This window comes from Gigantopelta aegis, chromosome 6, assembly GCF_016097555.1.
Source record: "Gigantopelta aegis isolate Gae_Host chromosome 6, Gae_host_genome, whole genome shotgun sequence".
Lineage (NCBI taxonomy): Eukaryota > Metazoa > Mollusca > Gastropoda > Neomphalida > Peltospiridae > Gigantopelta > Gigantopelta aegis.
Window position 1 is genome coordinate 97,491,956 of NC_054704.1, and position 16,035 is coordinate 97,507,990.

The 16,035-nt window shown below is 37.0% G+C and overlaps 1 protein-coding gene across 2 annotated transcripts in view; it reads right to left on the reverse strand.

Moving 5' to 3' along the window:
- LOC121374214 (protein zyg-11 homolog B-like) overlaps positions 1 to 16,035 on the reverse strand; it is a 26,364-nt gene continuing 10,329 nt past the window's right edge. For both annotated transcript variants that reach the window (XM_041501210.1, XM_041501209.1), the window contains exons 4-15: positions 14,251 to 14,391; positions 11,551 to 11,727; positions 10,366 to 10,419; positions 8,658 to 8,768; positions 8,068 to 8,209; positions 7,205 to 7,275; positions 6,294 to 6,365; positions 5,770 to 5,837; positions 4,589 to 4,718; positions 4,001 to 4,053; positions 3,250 to 3,347; positions 1 to 2,968 (exon numbers count right to left, since the gene is read on the reverse strand). In XM_041501210.1, coding sequence (XP_041357144.1) covers positions 2,832 to 2,968; positions 3,250 to 3,347; positions 4,001 to 4,053; positions 4,589 to 4,718; positions 5,770 to 5,837; positions 6,294 to 6,365; positions 7,205 to 7,275; positions 8,068 to 8,209; positions 8,658 to 8,768; positions 10,366 to 10,419; positions 11,551 to 11,727; positions 14,251 to 14,391 — 1,254 coding nt within the window. In that variant the 3' untranslated portion in view covers positions 1 to 2,831. The remainder of the gene's footprint in view (positions 2,969 to 3,249; positions 3,348 to 4,000; positions 4,054 to 4,588; positions 4,719 to 5,769; positions 5,838 to 6,293; positions 6,366 to 7,204; positions 7,276 to 8,067; positions 8,210 to 8,657; positions 8,769 to 10,365; positions 10,420 to 11,550; positions 11,728 to 14,250; positions 14,392 to 16,035) is intronic.

Sequence of the window (16,035 nt, forward strand, 5' to 3'; positions counted from 1 at the left end):
TGAAAGAGGTATGTGAAATATATTTAAGAAAACACAACCAGGATATTACTGAAAGAACTGATGGCAAAGGATAACCTCGTCAGTTGATCAGGGATCACATAATTCTGATGTCATGAATGAAAAAAAAAATGGTTCAACAGACTTATTTCAGCTAATGGTTTGAGTCACATAATTCTGACATCAAGGACAAGACTAATATCTGAATTGATATATTTTCAGTTACTGATTCGAGTCACTGAAATTACTGGGGGTTTTTTTCTTCAACATATTTGCCATAACAACAGGATGGTGATTAAAAGAATCATTCATATATGCCTATGTGGGTACATATTTTGTCAGGGCCAACGCTTTGCCATTTCCCCGATATCAAATGATTTATTCAAGGGAAGGAAATGTTTCATTTAACGATGCACTCAACACATTTTATTTACGGTTATATGGTGTCAGACTCTTTATCCAAGGGATGCATAGCCCTATCCCATATACATACATAATGAACAATCCCATATAGGTACATAATAAAGATCGTTTTCTCCCATCCATTCAATGAAAATAAACAATGCTGTACATATTAATTAGTTATTTTTTTGTTTTTATTATTATACAATGAAATATATATCAGCATTAGAAAGAACTTTCTCTTCCAGTTAGTTTTTTCTTGTTTTTGTGAAAACATTTATAAAAAGCATTATGCTACACCAAGATCATTGTGTTTAGGCCAATCACACCTTCCAATAATGGATTCCTAAGCATTTAGTTGCCATAAATGTAGTTCTTCATATATTATATTTAATTCCCAAGAATTGTTACTTTCAAGTCTTGATATCATGAGTTTTTAAACACCAATGTTAGCAAAATGTTTATAGATATCACATAGTTCCAGGAAACAAGATATATCATTGGGTCATACAAGACATTTATTCTGATGGGAGAAAAAGATATCACACATGTGCAATGAAATGGAAGACAACAAAGTTAATAGCGAAATAGTTAACACCACTCACAAAAACAGAATGACAAAGCCAACCGGAACTCACGTCATACACTGAATAGTTAAAACACCGATCAATCCACTAACTGCCACAAAGGTTTGTTTGTTTGTTTTTTAAAGTTTGTAGGGAGCATTACCCCAATGCCAGATTCCTTCAACACTGTGCAATATATTCCATAACCCATTTCAACTTTTTGGACATATGTAAACATTGTTTACTTTCATTACATTTTGCAATATTTAAAGGTAATTGGAGAAACCTTAACCACAATTTAAATGAACATGCAATAGGTCACTCTTCAGCTCAGGTAACCCACAATTATGTAGCAATTTAAATAGGCCTATATGCTTTTATTATTTTAGTTTTTGCTTTCCTTCTTTTTTTAAATGCTAAAAATAAAAGATTAACCACTGACCCATGTTTAAGTTAATTTGATATTTTTTCACAACTGGCTAAACAAATGTTGACCACAAAAAAACAAAAAACACCAGTATTCCAACAGTGTTCTGAGCAATCTCCCCTGCATTCACCCCATTCCTACACTGTGTATCCTGACTGTCGCAGATATTATGTAGGTATTGGGTTGGGGGTTTTTTTTTTTTTACATTTCGCAAGGTTTTCGCGGGCCCCAGAGCTTCCTACCCCACCCCCCCCACCCCCATTTCTGAAGGAATAAAAATAAACAACAAAAACTGCATATAGAAGGATTGCAGAGGACACAGATGTTATTAAAACATACCACAATAAAGCACAGTTGCTTGACACAGACAGACAGACAGACAGTGTAATGAGCAAATGTCACGTGGGATGGATAGAAACTGCTGCTCCACAGCAATACGGCACAAGAAACAGTGGGGGGATAACACTAGTGGACAGTCCACACACTTTCAGGCTTCCTCCGGCTTTTTAGTCTCTTAAACTCATGACATTTTGGAATTTAAAAAAAACAAAAAAACAAACCTCAAACGAAATTACAAAAAAAGAATAATACACAAAATTCACAACCAGAAGTGTTTCTCTCATTCTGGAATTGTTTTTTCAAATTCCAGTTTTTGATTATCCTGTTTTTTAGACTCCTCATTTAACGAGAGCCGTCACTTTGGCTCCACATCACTCCTCTGAGACTAGTTCAAGGAGTAATTTTTAGCTCCCCATAGCATGTGAATTTGTTTTAAAAAGGTACTACAAAAGGATTAAATAGCAATGCTCAATAATAGTAATATCCTAAATGACTGCCAAAAATCTAAGTTAGGGGAGCAATTAATCACTCCCCCTCAATTATATTTTGTGGTGAAGTCTGGTTTTTGGAATATATCCTAAGTGAAAAAATAAAATTTAATGTCAATGAAACGAAGGACCTTTAATGTTATCAGTTTTTTTGGAAAAGCCTATGTTAATACTGAGTTTTACAGTTTTATTGGAAAAGCCTATGTTAATACTGAGTTTTACAGTTTTATTTATAACCATTACAAATCACTGATATTAAAGTCACTAACACCAGTTCCCAATTTATGAACACACCAGGATGACTAGAAATACCTTGGATTTCCCCCAAACTGGTAATTTAAGTAACGACATGAAGATGGAAACAGTGTGTAAATTAATGGTGAAAAAGCTGTAAGAGTCGAACATGTTTTTAATTGCCTAATAACTAGTCAGACCTTTAAGTAAGACGTTAAGTAATAAATAAATAAAAACAGGTATATTTTATAAACTTATGTTAAATGAAACCAATGTTAAATGTAACAAGATTTTAAGCCAGATGATGAAAATGATGAATTCGCCAAAACCGCTCTTGCAGAGGAAGCCTAACAGACACATTAATATGGAGATCGAAGGTCACACATATTCCTTGAGGAGAGTGAAAATATTATTTGTGATGGTCACAACTTCACTACTGGCATCACGGTTCGAAATCAACTTGCGCAGCTTGTCAACTCCCCCTTCTTCTTGCAGTAAAGGACAATAGCGTTTTCCTGAAAGTACAAATGTGGACGCTAAAATTAGACAAAACACAACCTATTATTTCCTATGTATTGGAAGAAAAAAAAAAGCAAATTTGATTGGGTTTTTTTAATTACATCTCAGAACATGTTAAACTACATCTATTCGTATTTCAACCTATTTTGACACTTGGTCCAAAGTGAAAGGAAAAACCCATTTAAACCACATACATGTACAAACATAGTCTACTCCTGCCAAAAAGAATCAAGCCAAATGTTAATTATTTGTTAATTACAGCTTGTAAAGTACTTGCCGTTTTTTGTGCAGACATGATGAATAGCCCAGACTGCCCACAGCTGGACAGCGGTCGTTTCGTGACATTCCAGTAATGGGAAGAAAGGGTTGAAAGACCTGGAGTTAAAAAAACATTAAAATATATTCATTATAAAATATTATTATAGCTTTCTTTTTCCTACTTAGGTTCACAATCTGATTAATTTATTAACCTGGGCCAATATTTTCAAAGATATTTTGGCACTATGATGTCGTAAAACCATCGGGGCCATGAATTGATTTAGTGATTTCATATCCTATGATGGTGACCCAGTGACGCTACCTATCTCAACAAGATGAATGTTTGTTTTGTCAAATCATTATCAACAGTCCCACTAGACTTTGGTGTGAGAGACTGGGGCCTAATTCACTAACCTCTCACAATTTTGCAATCTCGCAGTGCAATGCTAAAAGACTTACAAAGATGATGCATTGTTGTCTAGCAGAGCATGTGAATTAGGCCCGTTCTTCTCATTCCACCCTAACTGTAAGTCTTACCTGAATGACTTTTTTTGTCCTATTACATATTATACAGACTATATGTCAGAAACTACCAAATGTTTGACATCCAATAGCCGATGATTAATACATCAATGTGTTCTAGTGGTGTCGTGAAACAAAAACAAACTAACTTTAGCTTGGATGGCTAGGATTTATGATGATTAATTCAGACAAATAAGGAGAAATATATATATGTTTTAAAACCCAGGTTTATGATAAGAGATACCAACCTGTAGGCAACCATTTCATTTTCAGGCTGCTTCCAATCCATCACAACTTTAGCCTGAAATAACCAGATTTTACTTTAATTTATTTCTGTTGGTTCTGTATATAAAGCAACAATATTTTCTTCACAAACAAGACCAAACATAATCAGTATATGATTTACTAGTCAAGGACTACCAATTGGAAAGGAAATTAACTCCATGAATCTAGCAATAGATGGAATTTAGTATCAGTTATAGCACTGCACAACAAAAATGTGGCGAAAATATCTAGTTCCTGGTTCCTCTAAACAATAAAACAGTACATGTTAGTTACATGTTATATTGACATGAGTTTGTCACCAACAGTGTGAAATCTGCAGATTTTAATTTCAAAACGTAATAGTTCTTCATATAACCGTCATGCATTTTACATGGACCGAAATGTGTGTAATCAACACAAAACAGGCCCCGTGCTTATAAACCTTAAAGTCCAGACTTTAACGTCATGGCAACACCATTCATATAGCATTACGTTAAAGTCTAGACTTTAAGTTTTATAAGCACGGGCCCATAGCGATGGTTTGCTTGAAATATTCTGAAAAAGGTAGTGACCAGATCGTTCATGATGTCTTGTCTTGAGGTGCCAGCGATGAGCCAGGATTCGTCACCGTCACTGGCGAGATGAGCCACTATCCCAGCCGCAAAATAACTCACGTCAATTAGCTCAGCATGCAGCAGGCGGCTGAAAACAAAACAATTATAACGATAAATGTGTCGGACGGGAGGGGTGTGTGTGTGTGTGTGTGTGTGTGTGTGTGTGTGTGTGTGTGTGTGGAAACCAGTATGAGAATGAGGGGTTCAATCCCATGATCCAAGCATTCTACCGACTGAGCTCAATTCCAGCCAAACAAATAAAAACACATCACGTAAACCAGTGATATTCAAACCTACTGAAATAATCTCAATTAGGGGCGGGACGTAGCCTAGTGGTATAGTGCTCGCTTGATGCACGGTCGGTTTAGGATCGATCCCCATCGGTGGCCCATTGGGCTATTTCTTGTTCCAGCCAGTGCTCCACAAATGGTATAACAAAGGCTGTGGTATGTACTATCCTGTCTGTGGGATGGTGCATATAAAAGATCCCTTGCTGCTAATCGAAAAGAGTAGCTCATGAAGTGGCAACAGCAGGTTTCCTCTCTATGTATCAGTGTGGTCCTTAACCATATGTCTGAAGCCACATAACCGTAAATAAAATGTGTTCAGTGCGTCGTTAAATAAAACATTTCCTTCTTCTTAATGTGAATTAACGTTGTTTAACTATCAGTGACGTTAACCACACAGCGGACGGATACAAGGGCTCAAAATAGAAGTAAAACATGACCTGCTGTTATTGTTTTAATAAATATCAGGCCAAAAGAAATATGACCTGCTAAGAAAAAAATAGGCCTGCTGAAAATGAGACTGGATGGGGTGAAGGAGGGTTTGTGACAGTGTATGGACAACCAGGACCTCTAAGAAGTAGAAATTAACACAATCACAAGCTAAATAGCAGGTGAGATAATTGTACATATATCTGTCTCTTAAAAAATGACCTGCGAAGCAGCGATTGTTTTAGTAGTTTTAGCGGATTAATTTCTATTTCACCTGGTAGGTCTGAAAAATGGGCTGTCCTTCAGAAGCCACTATTTCAAGTCCTGGATATCAACAAAAATAAATGTTAGCGCCACCCTAAGCAAATCAATTGTTATTCTTATGCTTTGTTAACTTGCCTACATTCTCTTCAAGCGACTTACTTGACAAGCATTATGAAATCTTCTCTCAACAGGTTTTTGCGCAGTGACTTCACTTCAGCAATGTTATTCTGGAAAACAAATATCTGGACCTCCATACATTGTTTTAAATGGTAAATAATAGAATTATTAATACATCATTGATATATCAGGGAAAAAAATACTGGGTTTACTAAGGGTGATTGATGATATGACCCACTGTATCGAGGTAAACAGTACCAGTACAGATGAAAGATCACCTGGAAATGGAGTCTTGTTTGTTTACGTCAATCTGATGGACAGATAACAGCTTCATATGAACAGGAACACATCTTCTACCAGATATGGTTAGAAATTATGGCAAATAATCTTCATGAACTTACTTCACTGATGGTTGTTTTGTCCGAAGTTTGAAAAATATAACTATGAGAAGTAAGGTGCCCTAAAATTAAACAGCACACTGTGACAATACTGATGTGATGATGGCCAAGTTATTTATTCAAACAGAGATCAGTGGGAATGTGAACTTTCTCCGATGATCTAATTACCAGTAAACCAAGGATCTTCGTTTCCACTTGAACTCTGTTGTCAGTCTCGATGTTAGGTTGCTCACTCAAAACCTGTAAAAAAATCAAAACCCGAATTTTACAGAATATTAAAAGCCAACGTGATCGATAGGAGTAATTAATACAAATATTCAACTTCAAAACACTGAATTCTGTGATTTTGACCACAATATTTTACATTTTGTATACAGCCTTGAAGAAAGAAGGAATGTTTTACTTATATGGCGTCCGATATATCATTAAGAACTACATGGATAATGAGAGGAAACCTGCTGCCGCCACGCTGTAGGCTACTCTTTCTGATTAGCAGTATCCCACAGACAGGATAGTACATAGCAGTTGCAGTCTTCACCATGAGTAAAATCAAGGCGAGTTGAAGATCATTCTCCTTGAATGATGCCAGGTGAGCAGTCACATTAACTTTCAAATGAAATTAATTAATTTTTTTATTGCAAAGCGATCAATATGCCACTCTCCTAAAGCTTTCCAGGAGAGTATGGAAGGGAGGGGGAGTGATCACTCACCTTGCCTGGCAAAGACTGACTTGTGGGGCACAAAGACCGACTTGTGGGGCACAAAGACTGACTTGTGGGGCACAAAGACCGACTTGTGGGGCACAAAGACTGAGTTGTGGGGCACAAAGACCGACTTGTGGGGCACAAAGACTGAGTTGTGGGGCACAAAGACCGACTTGTGGGGCACAAAGACTGACTTGTGGGGCACAAAGACTGACTTGTGGGGCACAAAGACAGACTTGTGGGGCACAGGTTGCAAAAAGCCTTGAAATACGCAGCCAAAGCATAAGCATTATTAGGAATAAAGACACTATAGCTGGTGGGTTCTTTTTTCTGTTTTGTTAATGTGCTAAGATGAACAAACAATACTGGGCTTACCTGGAGCATACTCATGAACAATTCCAGTCCCCCTTCGTTAAGAAAAACATGGCAAGTGGGTGGCGATTCATCTGAAATTTAAGTAACATGGTTAAAATGATACTCAAAAACAGTACACGTCCATCCATTACTATTTGTAATTAAGATTGGTATATTGTGTTATGTGATAAACAGAAATGTTCTTTTTTCAATTCTAATCTTAATATAGCTTCACCGCATGTGTTTAGTATTATTCGACAGGTTATCACTAAATACACCATTAGAGTAAAGAACGAAAAGTGATACCTCATCACATTTGGTGTCTAAAATATGGATATTTGGCCACGTGGTCAAGAGTAAGAGAAGAAACCAGTTGCTACCAAACACGTTACTCCTTTCATAAAGATATTTTTATATGCATCTTCCCAGACAGGACAGTACATACCACAGCCACTGGTGTATCAATCATGGGGCACTGATTGGGGAATGGGGGACATTCCATCCAGGGAAGCCATGTTAAGTATTTCAACTATGTCCCATTTGAATTCTAACACATCTTTAATCATTAATAATGATATTGATAAATGTTGTAACTGGAAGACAAATATTAACTAAATATTTATTTTTTCTAATGTAATATTTACCCATCAAAATAAAATATTTTTCACGTAATTCTAAATATTGTGTGCTTTATGTAAACCTCTACCCCTAGCCAATATTATAAATATTGGTTTAAGCAAACAACAGTGAAACCTGTTTAAACCAGACCCTAAATTCTAAAGTGCGACCCTCTGAACACTGGATCCCGTCTAAATCGTATATATATAGTAGGTCCCACGCCTGATCGGGTTTAGACTAGTTTCACCGTTTAACCTATGACGCACCTGTAAGATTCCACAATGCACTCAATGTAAATCGCAGAGTGATGTCTATCTGAACATTGTCCATTCTTTGTCGCACGAGATCGAGTAATTTCTTCATGAAACGAGATTTCGCTCCCAGAACAGATGTTTGCTCAGTAGATATCTAAAATAAAAAACCCAAGCATTCAGAGAATACTGCTAAACCAATATATGTCCCCTTCTAGACCCAACAATTTTTTAATATCTCCTAAGTTCAAGGGCTATAACTCTGTGAAAAATGGGCACCTGATGAATGTCAAACCTGCTCTGTAACTCTACACGATAAAGCTATACACAAAATTCACCTCAATATCTTCAGGCATTGTGAAAAAAAAACCTCCAAGAAGAACAGACACAAATTCACATAAGTAAATGCAAATTTATTGATTTTATTTTGCGTAATGATAAACAACATAATTACTGTAAAAAAAAATCATTAAAATGAGAAAAACATTTCAAGTAAACGTATGTGAATAAAAGTTATAAATGTGTAGCCCTTCAACATGGCGTTTGTTAATAATGAATCCAGTAGTTAGACGGTTAAACAAGCCTGGATATAAACAGATACTCACCTTTGCAGCAAGAATAGAACAAATAGCGACAGACATTCGGTTCATTGAGGAATCTTCAAATGTATATAAACATTCCATCACCAACTTGGCACATCGGTAACGATCGAAGGACTGAAAACAATAACACACCATTCAGAGATTCCCTATAATACAAAACCATTTACAATGGAGAGCACAAAAATATATAAAGGAAAACTAAGGTGCTGGTTTTTTAACTGGTGTACATGGATGGTAGTTTTTTTAAAACCAGCTGCAATACAGGTAGCTTATCTATACCAACAACATTTAAAACTTCTGAAATTGTCAAACTAACTACAGCATTTACAACCTTCATGTTTATATTTTGTAATGTAAGATTGATGCATGTTTTTAATCCTATAAAAATGAGAAGTCCTTAAAATCTTTGATTAAATTAAACGACATGTATGAATAATGCTGTGCTTTTAAAGTTACACATTAAAGCACATTAATTTATTAATGGCTATTGGATGTGAAACTTTTTGTATTCTGACATATTGTCTTACAGGAAAACCACTAGATTTTCCATTAGCAGCAAGGAATCTTTTATATGCACTTTCCCACGGCCGTTGATGTACTAGCCACGGGGTCCTGGTTAGGATGGAAAACAAAGTCAAGAGAATGCGTGCACAGAGTTCAATTCTGTGACCACCTCAGGGGAGTATTCTATCGACAGCTAATTCCACCCATAATACTGTTATAATGCATTTAGTCAAGACAAATACAGCAAGAATATGACAGCTGAATGCCTCATTTGTGAAAAAAGCAAACAAATCAATTTTCACTCAATGTTTCTCCTGTATATCAGAACAGCCAGTATGACTTAGCACACACAGTTTTAACCTTCTGACTACTGCAAGAGAGATATCTCGCCCTATGTCAAGCCAGTCGACATACTGTACACTGCAAACAGTGCATTCTCCAATTTATATTTCCCGCCATTTTCACAAGGCACTCACCGGCAATGGAAATTTAATAAAAGAAAAAAGATTTCTTAACAAGATGTAGGCTTTTGTTTAGTTTTTTAAATGTAAAATACCTTGAAATTTGGAGTTCAAAAAGTCGTTTTTGGCAAGTATTTTCGCTTGACAACAATGGTGGCACGTCGCGGTCATTTTAAGGGATCGATAGCTGATTGTGACAGTAGATTGTGATAATAAATTTGATCGTTTTACCAACAACGAAAATCAACATATGAATCATAGTTTTTTTGGAGGTTTTTAAAATTCTGGTCAGAAAACCACCATCATCAGGAATAATGGACATAAATACTGACAGCTGCCCACAAATGCCCATAAATAAACGTGACTTTTTTATTTTTTGCTTAATTTTAATCAATATTAACTTATCTATAATATCAAAAAAATTACAAAAACCCACGAAAATAATACTTACTGATTCAAATAAAAACTTTATTTCATGAATTTATAAAACATTTAAGCAAATTTATGTGAATAAAAATTATAAACTTGTACCCACTTAATGTCGTTTTTGTCAAAAATGAATCCAGTAGTCTAAAAGTTAAGAGAGGAATAATAAAAACAGCCAGATAAATAAACTGAATAACAAACTTGCTACCAGTTTATAATTAATTTAAATGTGTTAAACTAGTAATGTAATTTGCCACTCAATAAAGCTGAAATGATTTCACTCATAAACTTGATAATATCTGACGGCCTGTATAACTCACCACGTCCTGGAGTATCCGGTCACTACACAGGGTGAGAAGGGCATTCTTCTGCAGCTGTGGAAAACAAATCACAGATAAAAATACAGGTGACTTATCATAATTTATTTATCAAAACGCTTCACACAAAATATGAAATACAAATGTATTCAAATATCATGGCCACTTAACAGACTGAATAACATATTAACTTTTTTATAACATTAACCTAAAAAATATTCTTTGAAAGAACTTCGCAAAACCTGACCCAAACATTTATTAGAATAAAATAGTCTAACCCTTATGAAGTGTGACGGTGCATGGCATGCTGTCAATTTTATTACATTGTGGGCGTGATGGCAGGATGCATGCAAAAGGCCCAGTCCATGACTTTATTCCTACACAGACATGAAAAGATTGACTTAATTTGTTCGACTGGATGATCAGACCAGTTCATTTAAAAGTGGGCGGGGAAATGCGAGAGGTTGGGTTACAATATGAAAAGAAACGACCACAATAGGAAGCCCAGTGCTCACTGAAAGATATCAGCCTTTTCATGGGCTGGTGAGATGTGCTCACTGAAAGATATCAGCCTTTTCATGGGCTGGTGAGATGTGCTCACTGAAAGATATCAGCCTTTTCATGGGCTGGTGAGATGTGCTCACTGAAAGATATCAGCCTTTTCATGGGCTGGTGAGATGTTTGGACCATTCTAATAGAATGGAGGGGTGGGGTGGAGGGGTGGGGTGGGGTGGAGGGGTGGGGTGGGGTGGGGGGGATGGGAGGCAAATGCCACAGATCAGAGGTCTGGTTAAGGAGTAAAACAAACAAATAAAGTGAAAGATCCTAGTTTTTAAACTCTAAGACATATTTTTCACTATTAGAGCCATTTTTGATTTTATTGTTTGGGATTATTCATGTCCATACATCTGTAGTGTTTCTGGTCATCCTGGTGTTTTTAATCTCACAAAAGGCATTTTTCATATTTTTTTAAAATGCACATGCATCTGAGAAGTAACGGTTATGGAGTCAAGTCAATGGAGTCTATTTTTATAGAATTTAACCATTTCAATGACAGAGACTTGTTTCAATCTGTTGTAACTTTATCCAAATGTGTTACAGGTTTGTAAATTATCTAAACTTAGTGTCCATTTTTACGGGTTGAAACTAGTTTTTGCGCCTTTAAATGTGTCAGTGTGTGTGAAGCACCTGCTGGTGGTTGGGGAAGTTCTCCATGGCCTGCAGCGTGAGGTCGACAACTTGTCTGAGACATGCGGGGTGAATCTTCAGTCCGAGCTCTGCGCGTGTCAGGTTGTACAGACACGCGGTGGCCGCCATCTGGACTCCTAGCTGCTTCGGGTGACTCTTCATGGCCGGCAACACAAGCTGGAGGAGAAGACACAAGGTTAGGATGTCAAATAGAGTTTGTTTTGTTTAATGACAACACAAGCTGGATGAGAAGACACAAGGTTAGGATGTCAAATAGAGTTTGTTTTGTTTAATGACAACACAAGCTGGAGGAGAAGACACAAGGTTAGGATGTCAAATAGAGTTTGTTTTGTTTAATGACAACACAAGCTGGAGCAGAAGACACAAGGTTAGGATGTCAAATAGAGTTTGTTTTGTTTAATGACACCACAAGACCACATGAGAAGACAAGGTTAGGATGCCAAATAGAGTTTGTTTTGTTTAATGACAACACAAGCTGGAGGAGAAGACACAAGGTTAGGATGTCAAATAGTTTGTTTTGTTTAATGATAACACAAGCTGGAGGAGAAGACACAAGGTTAGGATGTCAAATAGTTTGTTTTGTTTAATGATAACACAAGCTGGAGGAGAAGACACAAGGTTAGGATGTCAAATAGAGTTTGTTTTGTTTAATGACAACACAAGCTGGAGGAGAAGACACAAGGTTAGGATGTCAAATAGAGTTTGTTTTGTTTAATGACACCACAAGACCACACTGATTATTCAGGGTTGGAAAAATCCTATGCCCGGACGCCCGGGGCTACCAGATTTCACGACTGGACAACCAGTTTCGCCCATGACGTAACTCCGGCGAGCTACTGGGAGAAAAAAAACAAAAAACAATCACACCTAAAATATAATTTTAAAATTCCACCCCAATTCCCCCTCTCAAGCAAAATATTTGAAGTTACTATTCCATTACTTTAATCCGCTAATCCACATGCTCTAAACTAAGCAAACTTCAATCAGTCGCCAGCCATACTCGGACATCGCAAAAGCAATAAACGCGATGAACCACGTTTGTTTTTACAGTAATAATAACAAACAAGTGAACATACTTCAACAATTTATCAAAGGTGTTCTCATCTCTCAAATGATGTCTAACTTGAAGTTAATCCCATTGAACAACCTGACAAATATCACAGAACGTGTTTTGATAATAATTACCTATTATCATTATTTGCTTAATTTATAGTGCGGTGGTCATTTACTGGTTATATGATACTTAGAACACATACTTAATTTATCCACGTATACTGACAACCGTCTTTAACCTTGTCTACCCAGTCCAAGTAAAACAAACATGCTATAAAACCCAACATAGTAATGATCTAATTAGAATTAGGTGTGTGGTGCATCGTGTTTAAATAAACCGGAAGTCAAATATGCGTCACGTCAACAACAGAGTTGCCGTCTTGTAAACTAGGTTCACACGTGTGCAATATAATTGCTGTTTTCGCATGTAGAATAAAGGTTAGCAGTTAATTAATACTATATGATGCATAAAACTTAACACACATAGTAAATAAGAGGTTGAAGTGGCTTTATGTACGCTATCACTTCGTCGCTGACCAGCGGTATTGTACGGATATTCCCGAAGTGTGATTATCCTCTTGGTACAAATGTCAAGGTTCACAAATATATGCAGATTGCTTAAAAACCAGTCCGGAATTAAATAACCCCGATTTTCGGTCCTTGGCGATACAGGGTGGACGGTTTGGAAATGTTAGCAAAAAATAATAATAATAACTTTTTTTTTTTTAAATTATTATTATTATTATTATTCCCATTGTAAATTCACAATGGCGATCCCCCAACACACACAAAACATCCCAAATAAGCATTTGAGGGGTAATTAGTGATAATATAATATTATCATTATTATTATTATTATAAGAACTCCTGTTTTATTTTATACAAATATGAAAATAAGTACAATGAGTAATTGAGAGAAATGATAATGTTTATTTGTAGTTTTATTATTCTTGAAAATAATTACCAGAATCTGAAATATAAAGTATAGATAATACTGTACAAGATTATTTGGGGCTACCAGAATATGATGCTGGGCTACCACAATTTAGGTACCTAAACTGAAAAAAAATTTCAACCCTGGATTAATTCATCATTGGCTATTGGATGTCAAACATTTCATAATTCTGACATATATAGACTTCAGAGGAAACGCATTACATTTCTTCATTAGTAGCACTTTCTCATAGACATGACAGCACATACCATGTCACTTGAAGTACCAGTCATGGGGTACTGGCTGGGATAGAAAAAACCCAATGTGTATGCCAAGGAGGTTCGATCCCAAGCACCTCCGGCAAGCACTCTACAGAGTGAAATCCCACCCAAGTTACGAACTAACACAATGTAACGCAGTTCTCTACTGACTTTAAAATGTCAAAGTTAATAACTGTACGAAAGATATATGTACCAACACTATGGTTGCCACATTTGGAATTCAATAAGGTAAAACAATTTCTGAATTAACTTAAGAAAAAAACAATTCATATCTATCCACATTTACATACATGTAAAATCAAACATAAACATGAAAAACAACAATTTCAACATCTAATAAGCTTCAAAATATATCCCAAAAAACCTGCCTAGGAAAAAACTTGAATGCTAATGCAGACAACACACAGGTACCTTGATTATGTCTTCGCGTGGCTCGGCCATGTGAGATGTGAAGATGAACAGTTTGTAGAGCGCACGCTGAACGTATGCAGGCCGTGCCACGTAGCGACGCAGCGCCTCAGCAACCTGGTGCTCTGTCGCCTCCCCAGTTACCTGCAACACACACACATACAGACAGTTAGGTACAGACACAGACAATTAGGTACAGACAGAGACTGTTAGGTACAGACAGAAAGACACATGTACAGACAGAAAGACACATGTACCTCCCCGGTTACCTGCAACACACACACACACACACACACACACACACACACACACACAGACAGTTAGGTACAGACAGAAAGACACATGTACCTCCCCGGTTACCTGCCACACACACACACACAGACAGGTACAGACAGAAAGACACATGTACAGACAGAAAGACACATGTACCTCCCCGGTTACCTGCAACACACACACATACAGACAGTGTGGTGCAGGTACAGACAGTTAGGTACAGACACTGACAGTTAGGTACAGACAGAAAGACAGTTAGGTACAGACAGAAAGACACATGCACCTTCCCGGTTACCTGTAACACACACAGACAGTTACATGTAGGTACAGACAGAAAGACACAGGTACAGACAGAAAAACACATGTACAGACAGAAAAAACAATTAAAGTTTGTTTGGTTTAACAACAACATTAGAGCACAATGTTAAAAAAAATTTGTTTAACGATATCACTAGAGCACATTGATTAATTAATCACTGGGTATTGGATGTCGAACATTTGAAACTTGCTACATTTTCCATTAGTAGCAAGGGCTCTTTTATATGCACTTTCTCACAGACAGGAAAGCACATACAATGGCCTTTGATGAGCTGTGGTGCACTGGTTGGAATGAGAAAAAAACTAGAACACAATGATTTATTCATCCATATCTATTGGATGTAAACACATTTGATAATTCTGACACCTTGTTTTATGGGAAACCTTCCTATATTTTTCCATAATTAACAACAAGGGATACTTTGCATACATGTACATTCTTAGACAGGACACCACATACCATGGCCTATGATATACTAGTGAAGGAAGAAGGAAGGAAATGTTTTATTTAATGACATACTCAATACACGTTATTTACGGTTATATGACGTCAGACATATGGTTAAGGACCACACAGATATTGAGAGGAAACCTGCTGTTGCCACTTCATGAATTACTCTTTCCGATTAGCAGTAAGGGATCTTTTATATGAACAATCCCACAGACAGGATAGTACATACCACAGCCTTTGTTACATCAGTTGTGAAGCACTGGCTGGAACGAGAAATGGTCAATGGGTCCACCGAAGGGGATCGATCCTAGACTGACCGCACATCAAGCGGGCGCTTTACCACTGGGCTACGTCCCACCCCCAATAATCTAGTGAGGGAAGAAGAAAAACTCAATCGGAGAATGGGTCCACTGAGGGCTTCAGATCCTTCAACCCAAGCACCTCAGGTGCAGATCTACTCAACTAGATTTCACCTGGCCTTTTCTGTGGCTTCTGGGTTTGTTTTCTTTTATTTAGAGGAAGGAGAGGAGGTTGGAGCGGTGAGGTCGACACATGTACTGAAATGTCCACCTACCAAATGTCCCACTACACCCTCTTTTCTCTCACTAACAACTAACCCACTGTCCTGGATAGACAGCCCAGATAGCTGAGGTGCGTGCCCAGGACAGGGTGCTTGAACCTTAATTGGATGTAAGCACGAAAATAAAGTTGAACTGAACTGATTGGTACAAAGAATAAAAAGTCAA